This window comes from Crocuta crocuta, unplaced genomic scaffold (assembly GCF_008692635.1).
Source record: "Crocuta crocuta isolate KB4526 unplaced genomic scaffold, BGI_CrCroc_1.0 scaffold11, whole genome shotgun sequence".
In the NCBI taxonomy this organism is placed as follows: domain Eukaryota; kingdom Metazoa; phylum Chordata; class Mammalia; order Carnivora; family Hyaenidae; genus Crocuta; species Crocuta crocuta.
The window spans coordinates 664,115-690,443 of record NW_027528624.1 but is presented as its reverse complement, the minus strand read 5'-3'; the positions used below and the strand labels follow the sequence as shown (position 1 = coordinate 690,443).

At 44.9% G+C, this 26,329-nt stretch overlaps 1 protein-coding gene across 4 annotated transcripts in view; it reads left to right on the top strand.

Annotated features, from left to right (window-relative positions):
- The window catches only part of CNKSR3 (CNKSR family member 3), a 90,909-nt gene that overhangs the window by 41,434 nt on the left and 23,146 nt on the right, over positions 1-26,329 (top strand). For 2 of the 4 annotated variants that reach the window (XM_077755078.1, XM_077755080.1), the window contains exons 2-4: positions 17,844-18,007; positions 24,710-24,912; positions 25,386-25,473. In XM_077755078.1, coding sequence (XP_077611204.1) covers positions 17,844-18,007; positions 24,710-24,912; positions 25,386-25,473 — 455 coding nt within the window. Of the gene's footprint in view, positions 1-8,682; positions 8,700-17,843; positions 18,008-24,709; positions 24,913-25,385; positions 25,474-26,329 lie in introns of those variants that run through there. The other 2 variants (XM_077755081.1, XM_077755079.1) reach the window with 2 other exon arrangements.

Genomic DNA, 26,329 nt, shown 5'->3' with positions numbered 1-26,329 from the left:
ACAGTGTGCAAACAAGTCGTCACACACTGGAGAGGGAGCTGGCCTAAGTCCAGAGCTGCAAATTGGGGTTGAGGATGAGAAAGTGCACTCTTTCCAGATTAGCACTCTTGTTTTAGGACTTTTTCCCATTGAACTTTTTCATTGATGCCACTATGAATACCGACTCAGAATGTCTTCAGTGATGATAATAAGGCAGTCCATTATTTATAAAGCACTTGCAAATAGCACTTCATGTTATCTTAGTTAAAGCCGAGAGAACAGAGTTCTGCAGGTCACGTAACTGTCCTTAGACCCATAGGAGGTTAAGAAGACCACGGTATTGTCATGCTTTCAGCATAGTGTCCTGTAGCTTTGGGGTGTGTGGGTCCATTCATTCTCGATTCAGTCAGCAGTTACTCACTGAGAGCCTCTTAGGAGCAAGAACCTGTTCTCAGAGCTGGAGATCATGCAGGTAGAAAAATGAGAACCCTAACTCTGCGGTGCATACGGTTTACAGGGAGGAGACAGACAGGAGGCCTGGTTAACAAGGTAATTTTAAGTAGTGACATCTGAAGGAGGAAGTAAAAAGGCAGCATGACAGACACAACTGTGACGCATAGATGAACTTTTTAGATTGGATGGTCAGAGAGCGTCTCACTGAGCGGTGACATTTGAGCTGAGATGGAAGACCTGAGAGAGGCAGCAAGGCAAAGACCTGGCAGGAGACTGTTTAGGAAGGGGCACCTGGGCGGCTCCGTTGTTTAAGCGGCTGACTTCCACTCGGATCATGAATTTGTGGTTTGTGAGTTCGAGCCCTGCATTGGGCTGTGCTGTCAGAGCAGAGCCTGCGTGGGATCCTCTATTCCCCTCTCTCTCTGCCCCTCCCTCACTGGTTCTCTTGCTATCTCTCTCAAAATAAATAAACTTAAGTAAAATTAAAAAAAAAATTTTTTTTTTAAATTAAGTAAAAAAAAAATTTAAAAAAAAAAAAAAAACCAGACTGGGTGGCACAGTCTGTTGGCTCAGGCCACGATCTCACGGTTTGTGAGTTCGAGTCTTGCGTTGGGCTTGCTGCTGTCAGTACAGAGCTTGCTTCCGACTCTCTGTGTTCCTCTCTCTCTTCCCCTACCCTGCTTATGCTGTCTTTCTCAAAAATGAATAAACATTAATAAATAGTTTTAAAAAACTAATAATAAAATAAAGAAGACTTTTTAGGAAGATGAACATCTAGTGTAGTCCATACCCTCAACATCTCCTATGTTCCTTAGAAGATCAAATTCTGAGATTTGCCTTTAAACCATTGTTCTGGTCCCCTTCTGTGCCCATATCTGTCATTTTGTACATTTTGGCAGATTGCGTGTGTGTGTATCCTATATTATACTATATTACATATGGTGTTAATAATAAATATATAATGGAAAGAAATTTCAAATTAAAGACTTCATTTCCAATAGAAGAGTATCATTTTTGACGTGCGATTTTCCTGGGAGGCAGCCTCATGCAAAAATCACTTCAGGAGGTTACCTCTTGGGAACATGACCTATGGCTTTTGCTTGGCTGACTAGAACCCCTGAAAGCACTTGTACCTCCCCTACGGAGCAGCTCCTAGGTGATGCTAAATAAATAGATCTAAATCGGCTCCAGTGGAATGAACTCTTTATTCTGGGGAAAATGCCATTCTTTCAGAACTCTGAAACAGAAGACTTCTGTTGATAGTGATGCCTCTCCCAAACTCGAAACAGGCAGAGGGCTGGGAGTTTTGGGGCAGGGTGGGGGTGTTTAGGGAGGATGGGATAGGAGGTGCCTTGGGAGATGTTTCAGTAGCTGTAGTTTCCCCTGAGGATGCATCTTGGTGGCCATGGTCAAGGTTCATGGTGGCTCTCAGTGGAAACAGAGTAGCCAGTGAATCTGTGTTTCCTCCTCGGCAGAACCTGCCTCCCTCCTTGTCTCCTCCCTGCCTCCTGCGTCCCTGTCTTGTTTGCTCTCCCTGGTTGACTCTTTCTCACAGAACCTCCCCCACCCCCCCCACATTTTCTTCCCCCCAATGAAAAAATAACAAGTAGGGGAGAATAGCTTAGCCCATTTTTCCTTGCTCTTTGCCCCCGCCCAAGGTTCAAGAATCTTTCCCTGAGGGTCAAGCCTGGGCCGCAGAGCACCGTGCAGTGAAGCCTCTGGTCCTGTGGTGTTTCCCCGTTTCCACAGCGTCGCTGCTCTTGTGTGTGCTTCCGTAGGGCAGCCACTGCCGGGGTTGTCGTTTGTGTGTTGAGACGCAAGGCAGCGCACGAGCCCTGTGACTGGCCTGTTCTCCACTCCCGCGAGCACACCGCTCACAGTTGTTCTTCTCTTTCTCCTTTGTTTTGTAGCCTGCAGGAGGTACGGGTGGATGTGGTCCGGTACCCACAGCGACGCTTTCTCTTTGCAGTGTGGTCTCTCTCTGCCTTTGGTTTTTCTGGGATGCTCATGGCGTACGGAAGACCTGATGGGCACTGCCTCATCTTCTGTGCTTTTATCAGGTCCTGGAAAGAGAAAGCTTGCCTCTTTTATGGTCTAGTTTTTTTTTTAATGTTTTATTTATTTCTGAGAGCGAGAGACAGAATGAGCAGGGGAGGGCCAGAGAGAGAGGGAAACACAGAATCTGAAACAGGCTTCAGACTCTGAGCTGGCAGTCAGCACAGAGCCCTACGCGGGGCTTGAACCCACGAACCGTGAGATCATGACCTGAGCCAAAGTTGGATGCCTAACTGACTGAGCCACCCAGGTGCCCTTATGGTCTAGTTTTTGAAAAGTAACTTTGGGAAACATAGGCAGAGGGTCCTGTGACCTTGGCAGGTATTTCATCCTTTAAGGGCAGTCAGATTTCTGGTGCATCACTACCCTCTATGGTCACCACTGGCCTAAAGGGCCAGTTTCTAGAGCTCCATTCGAGACTGAAAGAGCTACAAAAGAATTCTATCGATTTCCTAGAAAAAAAATGGCGTCCATCTCCCTTGTGTTTTAGAGTGTTGTTACAGGAAACGTGGGCCACAAGTTGATAAGGTCAGGATGTTAGCTGCGACCAGCCTGCAGGAGCTTCTAGTTTTCTCATCTGACCTATCCAGGCGGGAGGGCCCTTTGTCCCTACCTTGCCATCACTATTTACAAAGGTGATCACAGACAGTAAAGTAAGTCCGTGGCATTGACTCGTGTTCTTTCCTGTCATACGAAACCATATTTTTCTTAGATCAGTTACAGCACCATGGCTGAACAGTCTACACTGGAGCACAGAGAGGCAGGACATGGGCATGAAGGCTGGAGAGCCTGGCGTCAGCCCCCGAGCTCTGGCTCTGTGTGGCCGTGGGTAGGTCGCTTCCCCTCTCGGCCCCCCGCTGCGTCTCCGAAGTGGGAGACTATAATAATACACACTCGTGGGGACAGGAGGAGAATTAAAGGTTTGCTTTTTAAATTAATTAATTTATTTTGAGAGAAAAAGAGCACACTCACCACGGGGGAAGGGCAGAGAGGGAGAGAGAGAATCCTAAGCAGGCTCCATGCTGTCAGCACAGAGCCCAACGCTGGGCTCCAGTCCATGAGCCGTGAGATCATGACCTGAGCCAAAACCAGGAGTTGGATGCTTATCTGACTGAGCCTCCCAGGCGCCCCTAAAGGTTTTATATATACGTCTTGAAAAGGGGAGGTCCATGTAGTAAGTGACATTTAACTGTTTGCCATTTTATATGTGTAATTGTATACCTTTATTCTTGCCAGTTCTAAGTTCATTTCTCTTAAGTCTGTGTCACAGAAAACTCGAGCTCTTCTCATCGATAGTATTCAGTAAGGCATCAGTCGGGTTGTATTTCACATTAAAGGCTTGAGAGTTCAAAGCTATCAGGTTTGCAGGTCTTAAGACCAAACACAGACCTCGCTGAGGTTTGTACCTGCATTTGCTCCTAGACCAGGACGTTTCTCTTGAGCCGATGGTGGTCCCATAGGCTTCGTGGCTCATCCAGGCCTTTGACTTTCTGGGGCGTGCGTTCACAGTCTGCAGCTGGTCCCGTATGGGCATATGAACATTCCCTCATGGAGGATTTTCTTTTCTTTTGAAAAGTGCAGAGTGCTCTCCAGGTCAGCTCTCTCGCCTTCCAGGGGAGGAAGGGCGGAGCAGGCAGTGCCCACTTGGCGATAGGGCAGGGATCCGGGGGCCATGGCACCCCGCATCTCAAGTTAGTCCTAGAGGGGGAACCAGCACACGACCAGACCTTTTTGCTAAGCGTACTGTATCTTTAAAATTCTGCCATAATTCTGGGCTCATACGATCTGGTAATATATTACTTTCAAAAGCACTACCTCTTCATGTCAGTTCCTGTATACAAATAGTGCCAATTACATGCCTTCTTGATCAAAGCTGGCTTTGATATCTGAGCCCTTGACTTTTCTGTCATTAGGGGGTTGCATGATATGGGTGTCCTCCCGATTTTGAAGATGGGAAGAAGGATGTAGTGTTCTGAGATCACAGGATCGTAGAAATGCAGTGCTGGTGGGACCACGGGGTCAAGCTTTCAGCCGCTGCCCGTCCACGTTGGGGAATGGGTGACGCGGTCTGCTCGAGGTCACACAGCTGGCAAGAACCGAGCCCAGGCCCCTGCGCTCTGCCCCCCACACAACACAAAGGTGACTTTATAAGACAAGAGGGCCTATGATAGGAACATCACTCAAGTAACACGTGTAGGCCCCAGAGCGTAGTAAAAACTGGGTTTTCTGGAGAACGAGGAGAAAGCTTTAATCACTCGGAGAACTAGAATTGACATTCCGTCAAGCCATAAATAAGTATGACACAGTTTTGGGAATTTTTGTGTGGAAGAACCTAAAGGGTTCTTCCCCTACCGCACTGTAAGCTGCAAGAGCCGGGAGCTTCTGGTTCGGTTTCCCCGGGGGAATATCTATAGCTCTTGTCACAGGGGGGTTAATGAAAAAATGGGAGCGGGAGGTGGGGGGGATTTGGCAAGTTCACCAGAAAGAAGGCTGGCAGGTTGGGGGGATGCACAGCCTCATGGGTTTACACCGCTGAACTGTGGTCTTCATCCTCAACCCGGATTTTCCTCATTTTGTGTCTTCCGTCCGGCCACTGTTTGAGTGCCTGTTTGTGCCAGGCAGTGTGCGTGGTGCCTGGGGGAATAGACGGGCGTGGGCCTGGCCCTGTGTTGCAGAGAGGGAGAGAGGCAGGTGAGGGCTAACGAACAAGAACTCACGGATTTGCTGAATCTGACGAAGGAAGCCAGCAGGATCCACAGGAAGCACAGGGGTCATGGGCTACTTTAGGTACCAGGATGGGCTGAGGCCTCCCTGCGATGAAGCTGAGGCCGAGGAGGCAAGATCATTCCAGGCAGAAGGAGCAGCACTCAGGCACTCCCCGGGGGCGGAAAGGAGCCTGAGGGCTGGAAGAAGTACATAAAACTGGTGGCCAGCATAGTAGTTGGTGGAGAATTCGGCCAGATGAAGTTGGACAAGCCGGCGGGAGGCCGACAGACCAGACTGGACTTTGCTGGCTTGGACTTTTCCTCAGGGCAGTGGGAAGCCAGCAGGGTTTGGAGCAAGGATGTGGCATTTAAACTGTGTCAAGAAGGCTTTACTGAACCTTGAAAACATACCACGTGAAAGAGGCCAGTCACCAAAAACCATATATTGTATGATTCTATGTATGGGAAATGTCTAGAAGCTATTATGTGAAATAGCCAGGCAAATCCATAGACTTAGAAAACAGATTAGTGGTTGACCGGTGGTCGGGGTGGGGGGAGGTGTGAAACAGGGAGTGACGGCCAGTGGCTATGGGGTTATTTTGCAGGGAGGGTTGAAAATGGACTAAGATTTGTGGCTATGGTTGCATGACTCTGAATATACCCAGACTCAGTGAATTGTGAATTCAGTGGGTGAATTGTAAGGTCCGGGCATTATAGCTCAATAAAGCCGTCATTTCAAAAATCAAGAAAGACTGACAGCGCCTCATAACCGGCTCCCTTGCCCTAGTAGCTATTTCTGGGCTTTTCTCCACCCTCCTTGTATCAGAGTGTCCTCTTTGCCCCCATCTCCTGCACAAAAAAGCCATCAGCTGCTGATGACGTCAGCTTCTTGCCATCAGACCCACAGCTACCCCGGTTCCAGAAGGGCTTCCTAGACAGTCTTCTGTGCTCCCCTTGACAGTGCTAGGCCGGCAATGGTTTAAATCCCAACACTGCCTCTTATTTGTTGTGTGACTTTAGGTCCGTTACTTAAAAGCTCCCTGATCCTCAGTTTCTTGCCTTTTTTTTTTTTAAAGAACTTAGAAATTTTTTTCACGAACACTTAAACAGCACTTACTGTGTGCCTGTCATTATGTTGGAGGTGCTTTAAGAATATTTAATCATCCAGATAACCACATGACCCCATGAGGGAGGTAGTTATCCTCTCCATTTTGTAGATTAAACAAACGGAGGCACAGAGAGGTTAAGTAACTTGCCCAAGGTCACACAGCTGGAGAGTAGCAGAACTGAATCCGGGCAGTCTGGCCTCAGAGGCCCTATTCCTTAATTACTCAGCCATGCTGCTGATCCTGGCCTGGAAAATAGGCTTAATAATAGCCCTTTCCTTGCTTTGTTTACAATTTTTTAGTCTTCAATTACTTGAACATCACTTGTATCTTATAGCATTTCTGCAGTGCTCAGCAGTACCTGAAACATAGTCTGTGAATTAATGTTCCTAATTAAATCACTTTTCCATTCTTCCATTTCTTCATTGACTACCTCAGACCCCCAAGGATTTGGGTGCCCAGTTGAGGTCGGGGTTCTCCCTTAGCCCTGCTCTTTTGTTTGTTTGTTTGTTTTTAAACTGGAACAAGGTCCCAGGGAGCCCACTCTCTCATTTTGGTTTCCCATCAATGGAGTGGCGATAATTATAACCTGGCCAGCATCCTACCTGGGGTCATTGCAAGGATCAATGAAGTGTTTCCTACATTCAGGTGCTCTGTAAAACGTGCAGCCTCCTGTTAACCCAGGGACTTAATTGAACACGCAGCCCAGCTGTTTGGACTGTGCACTTTTGAAACACTGATGGCTGTGTTGGTAGAGGGTTAGACCAATGGCAGTTTTTCCCTGGAAATCCTGATGGCCCGGCTGGAATGGAAGTGACCAATAGATGTTCACCTTTGCACGGGGGAGCTTTTCCCCTGGGCAGTATTGACACTCAAGCAATGGGCAGAGCTGAAGCCCACCTTCCGGGCCACCGCCTAGTCCGTGTGCTAAATTGATTCTCCCCAGTGCTGTCAACTTAAACTTGCTGTGTGCATTGTGTGGAGAACTGCTCAGTTCTTCCCTCCACATAAGCATGCCAGTCTCAATATTTGTAGCCAATGTTTGGTTTTAGAGCAAATATAATGAATAGTTTTGGCAAAATAAGTTGTGTTGGAGGAGAGGAGTATCACAACTTACCCTGGGAAAAATACATTGTTTTCTCCTCTTACATGTTACCCCTCCACTCCCCCTCACCCCCACTCTGGTCCAAGCATTCCAGAATTAGATACAAAGGTTTGGTTACTGAATTACACCAACCAACCTTGGAAAGTACATTTTGTTTTGCCCCCCGAGCATTATGGAATCCTCTGTGTTCATCTCCACAACTTTGTTTTTGGTTGTAGAATCTAAAAACTTACTTTGCATTTTTTTGCTGCCCTTCTACTAGGATGTATTTGTATATGGTATGTAGACGCACAGACCCATGGCAACATCCTCAGCATGTAAGGCAGCATCAGATTTCTTCCCTGCCCACGGTGTTACCTTTCATGTTCGTGATCCTTTTTTTGGGGCGGGGGGAGACAGGCAAGGGATGAGCACTAAAGCTGGACGCTTGGGCCGTCCTTATATTCTGAATTCTGACCACCTCTTTAGACCATTGGTTCTTTGGTTGATTCTGACTTGCATCAGAATTTGCGTTTGTCAGCTCAGTGATTGAGATCAGCATAAGTATTTCCTGAAAAAAGAGGATTTCAGACAATGCCGACTTCTTTCATTTCCCCTGTCCCCACTCTGGGCACCTCTCTCCGCGGCTGGGCTGAGGATGCTGAAGGGGTGGCGGGACGGGTCCCTTTCACAGGGTTGAGGTTGTGCCGGAGCTGTTGGGGATGGGGAGGGGGGCTGGGAGACAGGGTCAGACTGCAGGGCCCACAGCTTTGACGCAGTTTCCTGGTGCCGTTTGCCAGCTGGAAGGCATTACTTACCAGCGCAGAAACCTCAAATGAAGGCAGGCCAGTCGCTTGACTGTTTTCTGGGTAACTTGAATCCTTGAACTAAGGTAGTCTTGCTATTTTTACTTCCTTAAATTATCCTGGCCTGGATATATTTGCTAGTTCCAAGTTCTGTTTCGGTAACGGAGTGTCTGAGTATGTAGTGAAACCCAGGGAGTGGTTGTTTCTTGGTTCCATTTTCTGACGTCTTTAGAGTGACATGAGTCTCAGGAGGAGGCGGGAGCTCCCGCAAGGACGCCGGATTTGCTTCAGAAACAGAATACTGACTGCCCTCTGCTCTCTGCACGTTGCTTCTTGCAAGGAATTGAAGCCTGGGTTTGTTGCTGTGTATTTGGTGCCTCTTTAGTGATGTGGGGACCTGCCTTTCCCAAAGGGTTAAGAGCACAAACCTTTATTTTGTGTTCAGCATTACTGGGCTGGAAGCTTGCTCCTCTAAAAAAATGCCCAGGAGCGAGAGTCCCTCCTTCTCAAGGTCAGTTGCTCCGCTCCATCAATGCAGTGGAAGGACTTGGTTGGTTCTTAATTGGGCTTTCAGGGTTGCTGGCTCTTTCCATGTGTTTGGATTTCACGCAGCTTCTGCTTTGAGGGTAGCAGAGGCCTCAGCAGGGCTTCATAGGCTCGGACTCTAATCAGGGCAGAAAACCTCACTGTGTTTTTCCCCAAGACCTAGTTCATTCACTTGCTAATTGTTTTTAGCTCTGGGGAGGTCTGAGATTGAAGTTTCGGGGCAGCTTGTTTCCTTCTTTGTACTCTGCTGTGGAAAGTGAAGGCACCCCCGCGCTAGCTCAGACGTTGTAGGAACATACGACCTGGAAGGAACGAGAGGTCTTCTAATTCACTTCCCAGACACGGGGCTGTGGTGGCTTCTCTTCAAACTGCATTGAACCAGAAACCTGGAAAGATGACTGAGAAAATCAGAGCTATGAGTGGTAGGGTAGGTGTCAGTTTCTTCTTTCTTCTTCTTTTTTAAGAAGTTTTATTCACTTAGAGTGCATGAGAGCGAGTATGCGTCAGGGAGGGATAGAGAGAGACAGGGAATCCCAAGCACGCTTCATCCTGTCAGCACAGAGCTGGAAGCGGGGCCCAAACTCACAAACTGTGAGATCATGACCTGAGCTGAGATCAAGAGTGGGTGCTTGACTGACGGAGCCCCCCAGGCGCCCCTGGGTGTCTGTTCCAATCGAAGCCAGTTCATCCATGTGTGAGGAGCCCAAGAACTGGGACTAAGTGGTTTTTAGCCAGTATAACGCAGTAAGGCCATGGAGTAAAGCCAGAAAAAGCCCTGGACTGCCAGAGCCTGTGGGGAGGGAACTGACCAGCAAAGGGAGCTTTTTTGGGGTGATAGAAATGTTTATATCATGACTGTGGTATGGTTACGTGACTGTATGTACCTGTTGAAACTCACCAAGTTGTACCCTAAAAATTAGTGAATTTTATCGTGCCTCAGAAAAAATTGGGGGCACCTGGGTGGCTCAGTTGGTTAAGCGTCCAACTTCAGCCCAGGTCGTGATCTCGCGGTTTGTGGGTTCGAGCCCCGCATCTGATTCTGAGCCTGCTTCTGATTCTGTGTCTCCCTCTCTCTCCATCCCTCCCCTGCTCACTTTCTCTCTCAAAAATAAATATTTTTAAAAAATGGACCATAAGGAGATAATAGAGTGGATTAAAAGTTGTAAGTGGTCTTCTAAAGCATGTTTAGGATTTTTTGTAGGGGAGGGGAGCTAACATCTTCTCTGGTTTTAATTCAGTGTAATTCTAGAAAATGAGTTTTTCACTTAAATCCTGGTCTAGTCTATTTTTCCACTTGGCAGATTTATCATCACTTTGTAGTCGTCACTGCTGTTAGTTATACCAAGGGTTGGTAGAGGGCCAGGTAGTAAATATTTTAGGCCTTGTGGGCCGTTCGATCTCAGTCACACCACTCAGTTCTGTCACTGTGGCGTGAAAGCAGCCAGAGGCAGCACGGAAGACTGGCTGTGTTCCTGTACAACCCAACTCACAAAACCCGGCAGTTGGCCGAATCTGGCCCGTGCGCTCTTTGGCTAACCTGTGAGTTAACGCTTCTGTTCCTTTTGGAGAAACTTCACAAAAGGGGCATTTTTCTACATTCTCACCAGAAGGACGAATGTCCTGGGAAAGGGGGAGTCTAGGGAAGGTTGTAAGAGAACAGACCCTCCAGGGCTCAGCCATGCGAAGCTCACGGACTTGGATCTGTGAAGGGCAGGGTGGTTTTGCTTAACAGAGAATTTTGGAGGGTGAGTTAAGAGGAGGAATTGTGGGGGAAGAGAAGACTGAGCATGTCAGCCTGTTTCTAGATTATCGTAGAAACCTAGGCGAGAGAGTTTAGCTGCGACAGTGACATGGGATGGAGGGGACCTTTTGAAGGGATATTTTAAAACCTAACATACGAAATAGACGTTTCCAAAGGAAAAGCTAAAGGTTTAAACATTAAAAAAAATCACAAGGCAAGTTGTGATTGTTCATTAACAAGGAATGTGATACCTCTTTCAAGCGATTCTCGTAAGATCTGATCATCGTTGCTTAGAGACACCAAGTCTTCCATTTTAATTAATTAATTATTTTTATTTACACATTTTTTATGTTTGTTTATTCTGGGGGGTTATGAGCAGGGGAGGAGTAGAGAGAGAGAGACATGGAAGCAGGCTCCAGGCTCTGAGTGGTCAGCACAGAGCCCGACGTGGGGCTCAAAACCCACAAACCGTGAGATCATGACCTGAGCTGAAGTTGGACACTCGACTGACTGAGCCACCCAGGCACCCCTATTTATTTATTTTTTAATGTTTGTTTATTTTTGAGAGAGACAGAGGGACAGAGTGCTAGCAGGTGAGGCACAGAGGGAGAGAGGGAGACACAGAATCTGAAGCAGATTCCAGGCTCTGAGATGTCAGCACAGAGCATGACGCGGGGCTTGAACCCATGGACCACGAGATTGTGACCTGAGTGGAAGGACGCTTAACCCACTGAGCCACCCAGGTGTCCCAACACTGGTTGTAGTTTTGATTCTTTAGGGAAGGCCAGTCAGTCTGTCCAACCAGGCAGAAAGAATTCTTCAATCCTTTAAAATTACATAGCTGAACATCAGCACACCCCTGTGTTTCAAACATGGTGTTATTGTCTAAACTCAGATTGCTATATTTAAACTAGTTTTATCAGCTACTTTTAAAATTAAGGCCTGCAGACTTCAACAAAACAAGGGTGACAAAAGAAAGTCCTTCCAAAGGGATATAGTTGGATGGCTCACTTCCTAAAAGGGCATTTGGAGGTCTCACTCTTAAACCATGCTTCCAAATTCTGGAGCGCTCTGGAATTAGTTTTGCTCAGTTAATTGCATTATGCCCGTAGAGAAGCCAAACTGTATTGAGTTTTGGTTTGAAAGCTGATTTTTTTTTCTTTTAATCCTTAGCAAGGGGCTGTGTTTGGGAGACATTATAACATACTGGATCAGGAGGGTCAGCAAGTTGAGAAGTCAGAAGAGCTTAGATGTCAGATCTTTTACTGGTTAATGTTTGTAAAAGTGTTGAGAATTCTGAGAATTAATTGGGTATAAATGTATCACCCAAGTCTTGTTTACTTTCCTCTGGTTCAGATCATGGAGAACTGACCTCTTCCTGAGGCCTCAGCTCCTTCATAGTTGAAGGCCTTGCATGTTAATTCAGTGAGCTAAATTGAATTTGTGTGATCTGTCATTGATTCTCCTGGTTGGAGAACACAGTGTACCCGATTCTGTTTGAATCGTCTGTCACTTGTGGTCCTTAAAAGTTCTGACTGAGACGCAAGTTTATAGCTTTAGTTAGACGAGTTTCTGGATCGAACAAAACAAAACCCTCTGGTTAAAACATACTTCAGTGATCAAAAGTACTGGATGTAAAATGCTGTAAGGCCACTCTGTATTTGTAGAATTACAGTGTTTGCTGACTTGAGCACAGGCCAAAAGCATAGCCATTGAAGGGTCCTTACGGTGGGCCACATGTACAGAACAGAAGATGATGTAGTCAATGACCTGATTTTAGTCTCCTACAGAAAATTTGAAGAGAACAGCTCTACATTTTTTGTGATGGAGCATTTACTCTAACTTCTTAATCTTCCTAAACATAGGCCTTGCCACGTTTTAGGGAGATTAATTAATTAATAAAAAAGAATTCTTAGTATGGGACAATGATTTTTTCTTTAATGTAGAAATGACCTCCTTTAACCTTGAAACATTGAGACTTGAAGCAAATACCTGTAGATATCACAGTCCATAGTTTCCTTATCTTGAGTTACTCACCTGATGGGAAAATAAAATCAGGTGGCTTGGATATTGGTGTGACATTAATATTTTTGTGAAGTTCACTGTCTTCCTTCATGCATTCACTTATTTATTTCACAAAGATTATCAGGGGTCAGCAATGTTCTAGATGCTGAGTGCTATACAGTGAACAAAAGGAAACCTCTGCTATGGTGCTTCTGTTCTGATACAGATCAGAAAGCACTTTTAGGTGGAACCGATCGATGATTTTGGCAGGCTCCCATATTGGGAATACTTTCTGCAGAAGATGATAACGTGGGCTGTGGAGATCTCATCTCCAATTTACAGGGTTCCCAAGGGGGCCTTTGGGGGTTTCTCTCTCTAGCAACTTTTATTCTGAAGTTAGGAAATTGAGGACCTGAATATATCACATTTTTTTATTTAATGATATAGACTATTTATTATGTGCTTTATCATGTTGTAAGCTCATTTATAAATATTTCATTTATAAACATTTCATTTTCGTTACAGATGTGTGCAGTAGGCAAGAGTATTGTCGCTGTTTTACAGGTCAGGGCACTGAGTAACTTGCTTTTGTGGCAAGAAGTGGGATTATATTGGTGCTCAGGCTCTTAACAACAGCCCCGTCTTGCTCTACATCTAGGGTGAGAGGTTTCTTTCCTTTACACATGTGGTATTTCCCTGAAAGTTAGAGTGTTTACTGCCCCACCTGGTGACAGCGGAGGGTGTCTGGGCCTCCTTCGCTGGGGCTTGCATTCCTCAGGGGCTCCCTTCCTGGCTCTTTCACATTGAGTTATGTGCTTAATTTGTATAAACGGAATGTATTTGATCTAATTTTATTTAATTACGTGTTTCTCTCGGTGCTGCTGGACATTCTGTAAGTTCCTTGAAGCAAGGAACCGGCAAACAGGTACATGTGACAAATAGTTTAAAGTGTATATTGCAAATTCTGAAACGATTAGACCAGTTTACTTTAAATTGGGGATTTCCCCCTCCTCTGTGGGGCTGTGTAATATTTAATTTAGCTGTTTACAAATGTTTGTATTCTCTCAGTGGGATAACTGAAGAATAGCCTATACATGTTGGAATAATAAAGCTAGAGGCAATATTATTTAAAATCTAGCATATTTGGGGATGCCTTGGTGGCTCAGTCGGTTAAGCCTCCAACTTTGGCTCAGGTCATGATCTTGTGGTTTGTGAGTTTGAGCCCTGCATCAGGCTCTGGGCTGACAGCTCGAATCTGGAGCCTGCTTCGGATTCTGTGTCTCCTCTCTCTGCTCCTCCCATGCCTATGCTCTGTCTCTGTCTCAAAAATAAATAAACATTAAGACAATTTTTAAAGCTAGCATATTCAACATATGTGTTCATTGAAAAGAAGTCTTTATGCCACTATAGATACTGTTCTTAGTTAGGTGGCAGCATGCTGTTCTTCTTGATAATTCTCCTATATGTCAGAGATCTTTTGATTATTTGAGATCAGGTCTCTTATGTTCCCTCAGAATCCTCCAGGACATTCCGGATCCCTTTGCAGGAAAATGTTCTGTGCTCTGCATCCTTCAAGTCCTCCATCTCTGATCATACCGGCAGCCATTGTCCCACCTGGAGCCCACATGGGACCTCCCATCTCAGCTTTCTCTGTGTCCAAAATATCTTCTCAGGCTCTAAAGCTGCTTCAGAAATCTTGTGTCTTCAGTGAAATGTTTCAGTTAATTAAAAGAGAAATCTGGCCTCATCTTTGTATCTACTCATTCTTCCGGGATGAAGTTTAACCAGCACCGGTGATGCACGGCGTCTTCACTTTAACTTTAATGGACTCATTTATTCCGTGCATGGAAACAGACATGGGTCCCTGTTTTATGCGTGTGTTTTGAGCAGTGGACTTGCTTGGTATGGTAACCATGAATTTCAGGTCTGCCGGTCCTTGGTCCTTATTTGCTTTGTTTTAAAAAGAGTTTATGACATGTGGATGAATATGAAATAAAATGCTGTTACATTTGTGTGGGTTTGCCAGGGCTGCCGTGGAAAAGCACTGGAGACCGGGTAATGAAATGACAGAAATGTATTCACTCCCAGCTCTAGAGCCTGACGTCTGAGATAATGGTGTCATCAGGGTTGATTTCTTTTGCAGCCTCGTTCCTTGGCTTATAGGTGGTTGTCTTCCCCTTGTGTCTTCACCTGGCCTTCCCTCCATGTGGGTCTCCTCTTTTTATAAGGACACCAGTCATCCTGGAAAAGGGCCCATCCTGATGATCTCATTTTAACTTAATCACATCTTTAAAACTTTATCTCCAAATACAGTCACTTTCTGAGCACTTGGGGTTAGGACTTCAACGTATAATTTTGGGGCAACACAGTTCAGCCATAACGAAGTTTAAATATATAACATGGTTGTCCTCAACTTTGATGATAATTAAAACAAAAATTCTCGGGGCACCTGGGTGGCTCAGTCCTTTAAGTGTCCGACTTCCACTCAGGTCATGATCTCACAGTTCATGGGTTTGAGCCCCGCAGCCGGCTCTGTGTTGACAGCTTGAGCCTGGAGCCTGCTTCAGATTCTGTCTCCCTCTCTCTCTGCTCCTCCCCTGCTTATGTTTTCTCTCTCTCTCTCTCTCTGTCTTTCTCTCTCTCAAAAATAAATAAATGTTAAAAAATTTTTAAAAATTCTCTTTAAATTTTAAAAATAGGCAAAAGCAGAGGACATCCTGAAGGAGAGGAGAGGGCAGGATTTTGGTTGTGACCTGGCTTAGAACCGGCTAAGTGATTTACGGTGAAATTCATAGTAGTTAAGACCTTTGTTGGTACATTTCCAATTGTTTGGATTCAATGACAGTACCTTCAAGTGCCTCTAAGATTTTGTGATTCTCTCTTAATAACTGTTTGTGGTTATAGTAACACCTTGGTTTGCGAGCATACTTTGTTCTGCAAACATGCTTGTAATCAAAGCACTTGTATATCAAAGCGAATTTCAGAACCACGGGCTCAGTTGTGATCGTGTGATGTTTGGCATCACGTACAACTCATACAGCACGACATCGCTCATTTCTCAAGTTAAAATTTATTAGAAATGGTTGCTCATCTTACGGGAACACTCACAGAAATCCAGCACTTTACTGTAGACCCTACTGCTTATTTGGGAAGATGCTTGGAGAGGAATTTGTCTAACTTTGTTTCCCGGGTGGAATGTGAAAGAGTAGAGCTTGTGTCAAAAGGCCTGTATTTGAATCCGAGGCCTTTCCTCCTATAGCACAGCTGAAGAAAATGGCCACAGAACTCCTTCTCTTGGCATCTTACCAGCTGTGTGGCTGGCGACAGGCTATGTAACCCCCATGTGCCCAAAGTTAGTCATCTATAAATTGAGACTAGAGGTGTAAGGAGGCTCCCCTTGTCGCTGTTGTTTACTGTAGACAGATACCGCTCCTCTGCAGACGGTCCTGGGTGGCGGGGCGCTCGGATGCAGCCTGGGGAATGGGGGGACGTCGGCCTCCATACCTGCTGACTTGCGTGGCCTCCACTGCCTCTCTGACTCACATGCCACAGGGGCCATTTGTGGCTCAAGGCCGCCAAAGTGGAGCTGGGTTTATTTATGTCACTGTCCCTAACCTCGCTTGCTGTGTGCTGGAGCCCCTCTGCTGGTAGGTGTGTGTCACTGGAGGGAAGATGGGTGGGTTCCAGCTGGTCACCATAAAATACTTTTTTCTTGCCTCCTCTTCCTGTATTTGATAGTCCCAAACGGTTCTAAGGACATTGTTCTTCTTTCTGTTTCTGTATCTTATCGGGAGGCAAATGGTGAAAGTTTATGGGGCAGATGTATCATTTAGCCTAGCACATCAGCTAGGCTAAGTGATCCATAGACCCATAATGGTCCATAGATCCATAGATGACATTAGTTTTGCCAAAAGTAAGTGCTGGGCCTTGTGTCGACTTTTCCTAGTCCAGAGTACCTACATGGCACAACTGTGGTGAGGGGTAAATGAAGTAAGTGTGTGCGTGCGTGCATGTGTGTGTGTGCGTGTGTGGCAGAGCACGGCAGAATGCCTTCCACATATTTTATTCTAGTTAAATTGAATTTTCATCCTTTGTGTTGGGATTGAATTTATAGAAGCCTCATTGCTGGAAATGCTAAGGTGGCTCTTATTAGGCTTGAATAGACCAGTTGATTCAATACAAAATTTTAGTCCAGTAAAACCACTGACACTAGTTGACCAGAAAGTTCTCTATACAGGAATAAAGGAATCCAAGTTTTGTTAGGCTTACCTATTTTAGTCATTATGTAAGAGCATTGGGGCGCCTGGGTGGCTCAGTCAGTTGAGCATCCGCCTTCTTGATTTCAGCTCAGGTGTTGATCTCCACAGTTGTGGGATTGAGTTGAGCTCAGTGCTGGGCATGGAGCCTGCTTGGGATTCTCTCTCCCCATCCCACGCACATGTGCTCTCTCTCTCTCTGTCTCTCAGAAAAAAAAAAAAAAGCATTAAAATATAACACTGTTGGCAGTAGTATTTGACCTGGAAAAATTCCCACAAGCTACCCCTTTTAATTAACATTGCGTTTCTCTGGTACCACTGCTGGTATTTTCTCCTTTGGATTCTGTATTCATGAGAACTTTTTCAGTCTCAAAGGATAGAAACCCAACACAAACTAGCTTAAGCTAGAAAGGGAATTTATTTCAAGTTAAGTGAAAAATCGTAGGGGTAGAATTTAAGCAGGGTTCGATCCAGGGGCATATAGCATATTATCAGAGCATCTTCTTTCTCTCAAATGGATGTATTTTCAGGAAACTTATGAGAAAAATGGCAGCATCCTCAACGTTGTATCCTTATGACTTCCAACCGGAAAGGAAGAACTCTCTTCCTGTGTCCATATATTAAATATGAAGGAGGGTTTTGATTGGTTCTGCCTGGTCATCCTTGATGACCTATAACTGGCCAGTGGGTAGAATATTGTGGCCAACAATTGCAGCAAAGCCTCTTGATTGGCAGGTCCGCGGGGCGACATGGGCTGGGAGGAAGATGGTGTCCCAAAGGAAGACTGCTTCACACACAAGTATCTAGTCCACAGAACTCACATTTCCAAGTCAGCAAGGTTTAGTGTTTATTTTAGTTGAAAGGAAATGGAAATGGGAAGGTAACTGTCATAAAATAGTACTGAATCCATTTGAAAATTTTAAGCTGCACATTGCAGATCTGTTTGAAATGAGAAGATGAGGAGACACCTGGGGTGTCCCGCAGGTGGGGTATACAGTGTATAGACAGTCAAGTAGTTGGGGCATAACTGGTGATTCCTGAAGTTGATTTAAGTATGGGCAAATTTTTGAGTAAAGGAAACAAAATGGCTTCTGCTTTTCTTTGGTAGGGTTAGACGATTGCCTGCAGCAGTATGTCCACAAGTTCGAACGGGAGAAGATAAACGGAGAGCAGCTGCTGCAGATTTCCCATCAGGACCTTGAAGAGCTGGGGGTCACGCGAATTGGACACCAGGAACTTGTGTTGGAGGCTGTCGACCTTCTCTGTGCACTGGTTGGTTCATGAGATCTGTGCCATGATGATGTTCTTTAGAACCTTATTCTCTGAAATCTTCAATGTTCGTGATTCAGCATCGTTTTCTTATTTGCTTCTTTATTTAGTGAGTGAGAGAGAGCACGAGCACACTCGAGAGGGGGAGGGGCAGAAAGAGAGAATGAAAGAGAGAGAATCCTGAGCAGGATCCACACTGCCAGCACAGATCTTTATTTTTTTAATTTTTTAAAATGTTTTATTTATTTCTGAGAGAGAGAAAGAGAGAACGAGAGAGAGACAGCATGAGCAGGGGAGGGTCAGAGAGAGAGGGAGACACAGAATCTGAAGCAGGCTCCAGGCTCTGAGCTGGCTGTCAGCACGGAGCCTGACGCGGGGCTTGAGCCCAGGAACTGTGAGATTATGACCTGAGCCAAAGTTGGATGCTTAACCAACTGAGCCACACAGGCGCCCCATGCCAGCACAGATCTTGAGGCAGGGCTGAAACCCGTAAACCGTGAGTTTATGCCCTGAGCGGAAACCAAGAGTCAGATGCTTAACTGCCTAAGCCACCCAGGTGCCCCCATTTTCTTAATGATCCATTGAAATGAAGCATGAGCTGAAGGTAACATAAAAAGGAAGAAATCATTTTCTAGATAAAGAGGTGGAAAACTGTGGCCTACACTTTAAATCTGGCCCACCACGTTTGTAAATAAAGTTTTATTGGCACACAGCCATGACCGTTCATTTATTTCTTGTCTGTGGCTGCTTTTTCATGCTTTCAGGAGACTGTGTGGTTTCCAAAAGCCCAATATATTTATTATTTTGCCCTTTAAGGAAAAGTTTGCCTGTCACAGAAACTAAGTTTACCTTTTACAGAAAAAAGTCTGTTAGTTTCATTTTCTTATCTTCTGTGGAGAATAAAATGATGGAGAAAATCCTGAATGAAAACATCATCTTCTAAACTGAAATGAGATCTAGGTTCTGATTTCATGTGTGTTTCTGTTACTATCAGAAGCTCTTCTGTGTTTCACAGGTATTTGTGGTATTTAAATAACTGATGTGTGTGCTCTTGAAGTCAGCCTGTGGAGTGGTAACTAGAAGGGAAGAAATGTGAACTCTGGTACCCTTTGCAGATGACTGAGCTTTGACTTGAACATGGAGTGAATTAAATCCTGCCAGGTTCTGACTCGCTTTCCACCCGTGGCTGCCTGAGTAGCCGTCTTAGGTGTGCGTGGACATCTGCGAGGGCATCATGCCTACACACTGGTTGCCACACGGCGGGGACCCACGTGTGTCTGTTAGGATGCCATGTGAAGGATGCAGTGTCCCGAGCTGTCAGGATTTGGACCCAGGCCGCGGCATTCAGGCTGGGTTAAGTAATGCTGTGAACCTGAGCCAGGGGTATATACAATTACATCACCGAGAACGGTGGGAAAGAATGTGTTCTCGATTATTCTGCCATTGCTGGTCCGCGTTCCATTGATTATATAACTCTTGCTGCCTGGTGCGTATTCTTCTTCTTAAAATGGACAGAGCCTTGTCTCCTGCTCTGAGATGTGCTGCTCTTGTTTACAGAAGTAAGGGGGAAATTATTTGTGGTTGATAAATGAGCTGCCACGGGGGAGACGCCGTGGCCAAGTGGTGTGAGTGTTGGCTGCCAGGCAGGAGCTTTGCGTTCTGATCCTGGCTCTGCGACACACTCCTCACTCCGCAGCCTCCGCGGAAACGGGGGTGCCTGTTTTCCCCGTCGGTACAGTAATACTCCCTAGACGCGGCTCTACACTAACATGTGTTTTGCACAGCCCAGAAGGTATCTTGGAGCCTTGTTTGTTTTTAAAGCCGCATGTTTTTTTATACAGGGAAGCCTGTTGGAGTTTACTTTTGTTACACTTTCTGGGAAGATCACTTTTCCATCTTCTCTGCTAATTTGATTGGTCTCTTTCAACTTTGAGGAAGGGGACAGGTTTGAGGACAGGCAAATTACTCCGCAACCCGCAATAGGAGAGGTAAGGAGGAAGGGTTGATTAGAGGTACAGAGTGTACAGCCAGCCAGATAATAAACCTAACAGCTGCCTCCTTTCTTTGCCTTTGCCCCTTCCTTACCTCCGGAGATATTGGACTAAAATGAACAAAGCTGGACAAATGCCAGAACCTAAAGCTGCGTTTTATCTCCTACAATTTCCTTCTAATTTCCTTTGTAGACAAAGTTTGACCTCAAACTCATTCTGGACATGCTTTCTGCAGTAGAGTGCCGGTGAATGCCTTTGACACAAGGGTTCTCAAATGAGTGTGCCTTTTCTGGGGGGAGGGGCGTTTAGAGAGCGTTATTAAAATATCTTTTCATCTTGCTCTAATCTCCCCTTTAAATGTTTTTATTGTAATACACATATCGATTATACTATTTAATGCATTTACACTGTGTAGATCTTTGTATATATAAATTGGTCATAATTTTTTGCCTTAACAACTTCTCCCTTAGGCAGTTAACGTATATCCGTAGTTGGCCCCGGGCTTATTTAAAAGAGGTTGTCATGTAAACTGAGTTTAGTGGGTTGTTGGTTTTGTGATGAACAGGAAATGAATAGAATTTAGAAGAAAGGGGGAGGAAAAAACAAAACCACTGGAAAATTCTGGAAAGAACAGGGCAGATAGAATGGATAAAAACCTAAAATAGGGAATAGCTATTAGTAAAGATTCCAGACCCGGTGAGCAGATGGCCCACAGATAGGTGGTCACGGATAGCAGGGGGAGAAGCCCCCTGTCTTTTGCGATGTGCAGCGTACAAGTGACTCGTATGGTGAGGTAGACCCAAGATCACTCTCAGGATTGAATTCAGAGTCTGGACCCAATTTTTCTCCACCTATCAGGGGCAGACTATTAGTAGGGCCTTTCTAGTAGATCTGCTGCTACTCTTTCTAGTAGGATAGCTATTAGCTACATGCAACTATTTAAATGAAAATGAAATGAAAAACAAATTCATCTCCTCGGTTGCACATCTCAAGAGCTCATGGCTAGTGGTGGCTAGCAGCTACTGGCTACCATATTTAGACAGTGCAGATGGAGAAATTTTCATCACTGCAGCACTGGTCCAGAGGGTGTGATTGAGAGTAACGAACTCTAACTGCAACCTATTTTCTTTGGCAAATCAACCTGTCACGACCGATACAGGCACAGCTATATTTTTAAGGTTGAAGTAGGTTGAGAAAGTGAACAAAGTTGGAATCCGTACACACGTTAAGTGCTGCCACCCAAATGTGTGATTCAATGAAATGCCTGTAATGTATTTACCTGTCCCAGGTGCTTCTGTGCACACGTCTACTCCTCAGATTATTCATTGTTCATAAGTTACCCATCTATGGCAAGTCATTAAAGAATGTTATCCTTCTTTTGGGGCAGAAATCATGCAGGAAGAGTAGTCTTTGCTGTCAGTTTGTATTTAACTTGATCTTGCTCATGAGGTTATAATAAAATGCCTTTAGGGAGACTGTGGAATATATTTCTTAGGTTGTGACTTAATTGACCCAAGTCAGTGAGATGGTTTAGAATGTATGTCTCTGGCACTCCTTCATCACATGTTAGATCATGAACAGGGTCAGGAGGAATGGGAAAGGGAGGTATAAGAGAAATATAAGATTCATCTTTAGCTAGAGTATGTATAATTCAGGCACCAGAGGAGTGAGAATCTGCCTGTTTCCTTCTGACCTGTCTGCCGTGTGATTTCTCTAACCAGACCCGGAAATAATCCCTGATGGCTCACCTCTAATGAAGTGAGATCTTGGTGGACGGGTTTCTTTAGGTGTATAGATTTTCAGAGACTCCTTTCATTTCTTACTTAGTGTATATCTTGATACTTTTAATGCAATTTCTGAAGGAGACAAGTTTCAGGGAAAAGATTAGTGGAGATAATCAAATCTGGTCTCAGAAATGATTCATTTTCTGTCTTTCATTGTGGGGCACTTAAGTCAATAATCCTTCCCTGATTATTTTTCTACATTAGAGGCTCTCTTGAGTTACTAGAATCAGTTTCTTGTTCTCTTCTTAATTGTGGAATGGAGTGGAAAGGGAAGGAATTTTCCTCTCTTCCTTTGCTTCTTTCTATCCTGTTAAAATTGTACTCCCATTATAGCTGCATTTATCTGTCCTTCTTGTCCTGTGATTTGTTTTGGTTGGGAAAACGGAATCAGAGCCTACTGAGTGGAAATGAAAAGAACCAGTTAACAAGAAGCCACACTCCCCCTTTGTTTTAATATTAAAAGTGGTAGATTTGTAGGAGATGGAAGTTTAAAACTTCTTGCAACACTAAAATGCATTTAGTCCTCTTTGAATTCACGAAGTAAATGTCATGCACAGTAATAAGAGTTCCAAGTAATTTATGGTGACATTGATTATAGAAAGCTGATTTTCTTGCTTTGGTTCAGAACTCTTGATAGAAGTTGGCAGGCTGGGTAATTGACTGAATAAGGGGACAGTTCCCTTTAATCAGTCACAAGTCCTTCAAAACAAGCTTGCCATGTGGCCCTTTATCCATTCACTTGTGAATCTCTGATTCTCTGAATTGAAAATGCATGATGAAAATCCATCTTTGTAGTTTTGTCTTCTCTCTTGAAGGATAATGTCATATTTTAGCCTGTAGAAAATGACAGAAAAAAATATGAAGGATATAAGAGTGGGATAGAATATTAGTGTTTAATACAAAAACACTTTTATTATGAAATTTTATTTCAAAAAATTATGAAATTATGAATTTATTATGAAAACTTCAAGGCTTGCGAAAGACAGCTTCCAGTTAATGGATCTGGGAAGCATTTTTATTTTTTTAGTTTATTTTTTTATTGTACTTCACTCTTTTCACAATTCCTATCTAAACTTTTTTAAAAAGCACTTTTTATTTTACAGCAACATAAATTTAAGCTTCAGGAACATTTAACTGCAGTGAAAATCCAACTATAGTGTCTGTAGATGATGTCACCAGAAATTACTTAGAACTTTTATTTCTATACAAACATTTATTTTTAAAAAAAAAAAATTTTTTTTTTTTAATTTTTATTTATTTCTAGGAGAGAGAGACAGCGTGAGCAGGGGAGGGTCAGAGAGGGAGTCACAGACTCTGAAACAGGCTCCAGGCTCTGAGCTGGCAGTCAGCACAGAGCCCGACGCGGGGCTCGAACCCACGAACCGCGAGATCATGACCTAAGCGCAAGTCGGACGCTTAACCGACTAAGCCACCCAGGCGCTCCTGTACAAACATTTATTTGAACATCAGGGGATGGAGCAGGTCAGGATAGAATTTGGAGGGAGGTAAGCAGCTAGTTAATTTGTGTAGAATCAGGGCCACTGGTTACTTTCCTTTTGCTTATCTGTAACCCAGCCTGTTTTCTATCTTCTCTTTCTGCCCTGTCTTGGGCAGGGATGGAGCACAAAAGGGAAACATGCCTCATGGCGATCAAAACCTTGTACCCTCGCTGCTGACTGCCTTGATTGGAATCCCACCTCCCTTCAGATTAACTGTGTACCTTGGAGAATGTATTTAATGGCTCTGTGCTTCAGTTTCCTCACCTGTAAATTAGAGATACTATCATTTCCACCTTCTCATGCTATTTACCGGAGATAATACTTGTTGAGCCCTTTGTTCAGTCCCTGGTGTAGAGCAAGTATATTGGTCATATTATTCCCGGCTTTTAAATAGTACCACGGTCTCACTTTGGGATGCTGTTGAAACAGTATAGTACACCCCAGAGATATCTTTATTTTTTGTCAAAATAATGAACCACCAGCTTGGGACATGTATGTGCAGTTGAATACAGACGTTCATCCGTCCTCTCCCCAAAGTCATCTCAGATTTATGTGTTGTCCTCTGGGATTTGTTCTTCACCTATCACATGAAATTCATTTTTTTCAAAGCACCAGAGTAAGATGAACATCGTCCAGAAAGAACATAGGTTCGAAGCTCGAGAGACAGAAATTACCTTTCAGGTGAATTGACGGTTAGTCAGTGCTGCTCTGTTTCTGGGCAAGCGCATCTCACCGGATGGAAATTCATCCATTCAGATGGCTGCTGTTACTGTCTGCTGTGCTGCAGACACGGCGGTAAGCCGCACTCAGAACTCTGCTCTCTCAGACTTTGTGTCCCTGCCGGAGGAAGATGGTGCGACCAGAGTGGGTCAGAGAGGTGGCAGATAGGTGATGTGCTAGAGAGAGAGAGATGCAAGGGGGCATTGGCAATGTGTGGAGACATGTTCGGCCGTCACAGCTAGGGAGAGGATGCTACTGATGGCTAATGAGTAGAGGCCAGTGGTGCTGCTGAACCTCTTGAAATGTACCAGAATCCTCCCTTGCCCCTTCACCTCAACCAGAACAGAGACTTCTGGGCTTTAAATGTCAGTAGGGCTCAGGCTGAGAAACTGCTCTACACAGTCAAGGAAGCCTCAAGGAGGAACATTGGGGCTAGTATGTAAATATAAGAAAGGGCTGTTCTTGCAAAGATTTGCGGGAGGAGCATTTTGAAAAGAGGAGCCGGCAAGTGTAAAGTCCCTGAGACGGGAGGAACAGAGAAGAGGCCGGTGTGACTAGGTGTGGGTGAGGTCCACAATGTGGGCAAATCATGGAAGATTTTGCGGCTATTGTAGGAGTTATTCAATTTGTTCGGTGGGCTTTTGAGTTATTAGCAGAGATTGGGCATTGTTGATTATTTTGAATTTTTCCCTTTGGTTTTATTTTTCACAGAATTACGGCCTTGAAACCGACAATATGAAGAACTTGGTTCTGAAACTGCGAGCATCTTCCCACAACTTACAGAATTACATAAGTAGCCGGCGGAAAAGTCCGGCTTACGATGGGGACACTTCCCACAAGCCCCCCAACGAACTCCTGACCTCCGTGGTGGAGCTGATCGGAGCCGCAAAGGCCTTGTTAGCTTGGCTGGACCGGTACGTTACACGTGTGCCCCACTGTCCCTGGGTCAGTTCAGGAAATGAGCTGTTGTCTCTTCATGTCCCTTCCACTGGGCCTCTCCAGGAGTTCTGGGTCAGTGGGGGGATTTTAGGGTCCCTCTGGAAGCTACTGAAAAGATAAGTAGCAGGACCAAATTAAGCTCCACTTGGGGAAGAGTGGAAACACACCAAAGGTGTTTTCACTGCATTTAAATGCTCGTGATTATTTCGTTGGTCTGAAGGCTGTGAGTTGACCTCAGAAGGGACACGAATTCTCTTGGCTCATTTTCGGATGTGTTTTTATCTAGCACTCCTGCGGCAATTCTGTTCAGAATCCTGTTTTGTGTGTTAGCTTGAGAGGAAACCGTTACATAATGAGTCCTTTAAACCAGCTCTGCTTGTCAGCCTACAATGTGGGGATCCCAGTGCCCCCACCTCCGTTTTCTTAAAGAATGTGTGTTGCTTTCCAGGGCTCCTTTTACAGGGATCACCGATTTCTCAGTAACAAAGAACAAAATCATTCAGCTCTGCCTGGACCTCACCACTACAGTCCAGAAGGTCAGTACATCATCGTTGCTTTTTTAACACCATTTCCCCCCATTACCCTTGTCTTCCCTTCAGAGGGTTTCCATGCAGGCACGAAAGTACCTTTTTTGCTTTTTCTGTTTCTCGCCATTTTCCTCCCATCCGACCTGGGGAGAGACGAAGGGCTTTCCATTAGATGTGTTGTGCCATTGGTTTCTGAAAAATGAGCAGTGGCCTTTACATCAAAGATTACCTTCTTTTGTTTTAAAATAGTTGAGCTAATAGGCCTGTACTTTCTCTAAACTGTTACAGCGCTTAATTTTTTTAAACAAAAACTCTGGAGCATCTAAGTCAGATGAAGTTGAGAAATGCTAAGAAGGGAAGGAGTCCAGCAAGGTTGAGATGGATGCAGTGGCTGGAGGGACCCTCCTTTGCAACAGCGACATTTGAGGAATCTGTGACTCTGTGCTCGTCCTGATGAAATGGGCCTATTAAGTTGTCCTGGGGTGTTTTCCCGGTAGTCATTTTTTTTTTAAGTTTATTTATTTTGATACAGAGAGAGTTCAAGCAGGGGAGAGGCAGAGAGAGAGAGAGGGAGAGAGAATTCCAAGCAGAGTCTGCACTGTCAGTGCAGAGCCTGATGTAGGGCTCAACCTCACGAACCCTGAGATCACGACCTGAGCCAAAACTTAAGTGTCAGATGCTTAACGGGCCGAGCCATCCCGACACCTCAGAAGTCATTGTTGATTGTTGTGAAATCATGATAGAAAAAAAATCTCCCGGTGGGAGGTACAAATCCTGATCTGTTCACCTCAGGAGAAGGGTGTCCTGTCCACTGAACATCCTCACCATGCTCAGCCCTGCTTCTGTGGGCCTCAGCTCACTTGGT